This window comes from Penaeus monodon, chromosome 28, assembly GCF_015228065.2.
Source record: "Penaeus monodon isolate SGIC_2016 chromosome 28, NSTDA_Pmon_1, whole genome shotgun sequence".
In the NCBI taxonomy this organism is placed as follows: domain Eukaryota; kingdom Metazoa; phylum Arthropoda; class Malacostraca; order Decapoda; family Penaeidae; genus Penaeus; species Penaeus monodon.
The window spans coordinates 28032478-28033526 of NC_051413.1; the positions used below are offsets into that span (position 1 = coordinate 28032478).

At 34.5% G+C, this 1049-nt stretch overlaps 1 protein-coding gene across 1 annotated transcript in view; it reads right to left on the reverse strand.

The window, feature by feature from the left end:
- The window catches only part of LOC119591138 (keratin, type I cytoskeletal 9-like), a 2044-nt gene extending 1348 nt beyond the window's left edge, over window positions 1-696 (reverse strand). The window contains exons 1-2 of the mRNA XM_037939848.1: window positions 610-696; window positions 214-282 (exon numbers count right to left, since the gene is read on the reverse strand). Of these exons, the coding sequence (XP_037795776.1) occupies window positions 214-282; window positions 610-696 (156 nt within the window). The remainder of the gene's footprint in view (window positions 1-213; window positions 283-609) is intronic.
- Window positions 697-1049: the final 353 nt, after the last annotated feature.

The window sequence follows — 1049 nt, forward strand, 5'->3', positions numbered from 1 at the left end:
TGCGCTATATGAATGATGATGACTCTTTAATATATTATAAAATCACTATGAATTTATCTTAAATTAAGTAGATAAGATTTCTTTAATATAGCCAACATGTATTTAACAATCAAACGATCATAAACAGTAACGCTGCAACATATCACTCCGTCTTAACTAAACGAACTGTATTACAAATAGAATTGCAATGGTATGTTCACAGCTCGAACCTACCATGGCAACGATGACGTCTATAGCGCTCACTTCACGACCAACCTCTTTTATAGACCGAAAACTTTCCACCTGATGGGAAACAAGGTCACAGAGACTTTGGGTCTCAACCACACCTACGAAATTAATGTCTTTGTAAGGTCGTTTTCTTGTCCTTCGTTGGAAGCACTTTCTTAACTATTGTGTATTTTTTTTCTTTTTTGTGTATAAATGAAAAGTAATTTCTTGAGTAAATACTCGAATTGGCTTCGTGTGTGACTTTGTGTGAATTAGTTTAAATTTGTGGATGTATCATAGCATTTCTTTCACATTGTTTATTTACTTTATCTAACGTCTCTTTGAAATTCCTGTTATTTATATCCACATAATGAACTTGTTGCCAGTTTTTCCCCAGCTCACCGCGAAATTAGTCTCAAACAAATATGACAAATCAAAGATGAAAACATTTCGGAAAGTCAAGTGTCGATGTGTGGCTATTGCACCCATCCTTACGATATCAGTTTCTCTTGTCACCTAAAATATTCTCTCTCAGGAATTTCGTTGACTCACACCTTCAAGTTAAAGTATAATAGTTTACGTTGATACACTCTGATTAGGTACACCGCAAGTCTACACTTCTACACACTCACGTAAAAAAATATAGCAACACGAGCTAATAGTTGTCTGTGTTTATGAGTGACATAATTCTTTGAATAATTAACTGTTCTTTGGGACAGCTGCTTTACTTGTTGACAAATGCCAAACTGTAATTCAGAATAACTTTCTGTTCGTTATCGTGTATTGCAACTCTAGGAATTTAAAGAGTAAACCTCCGTTTTGCTATCGGTATAAGAGAAACA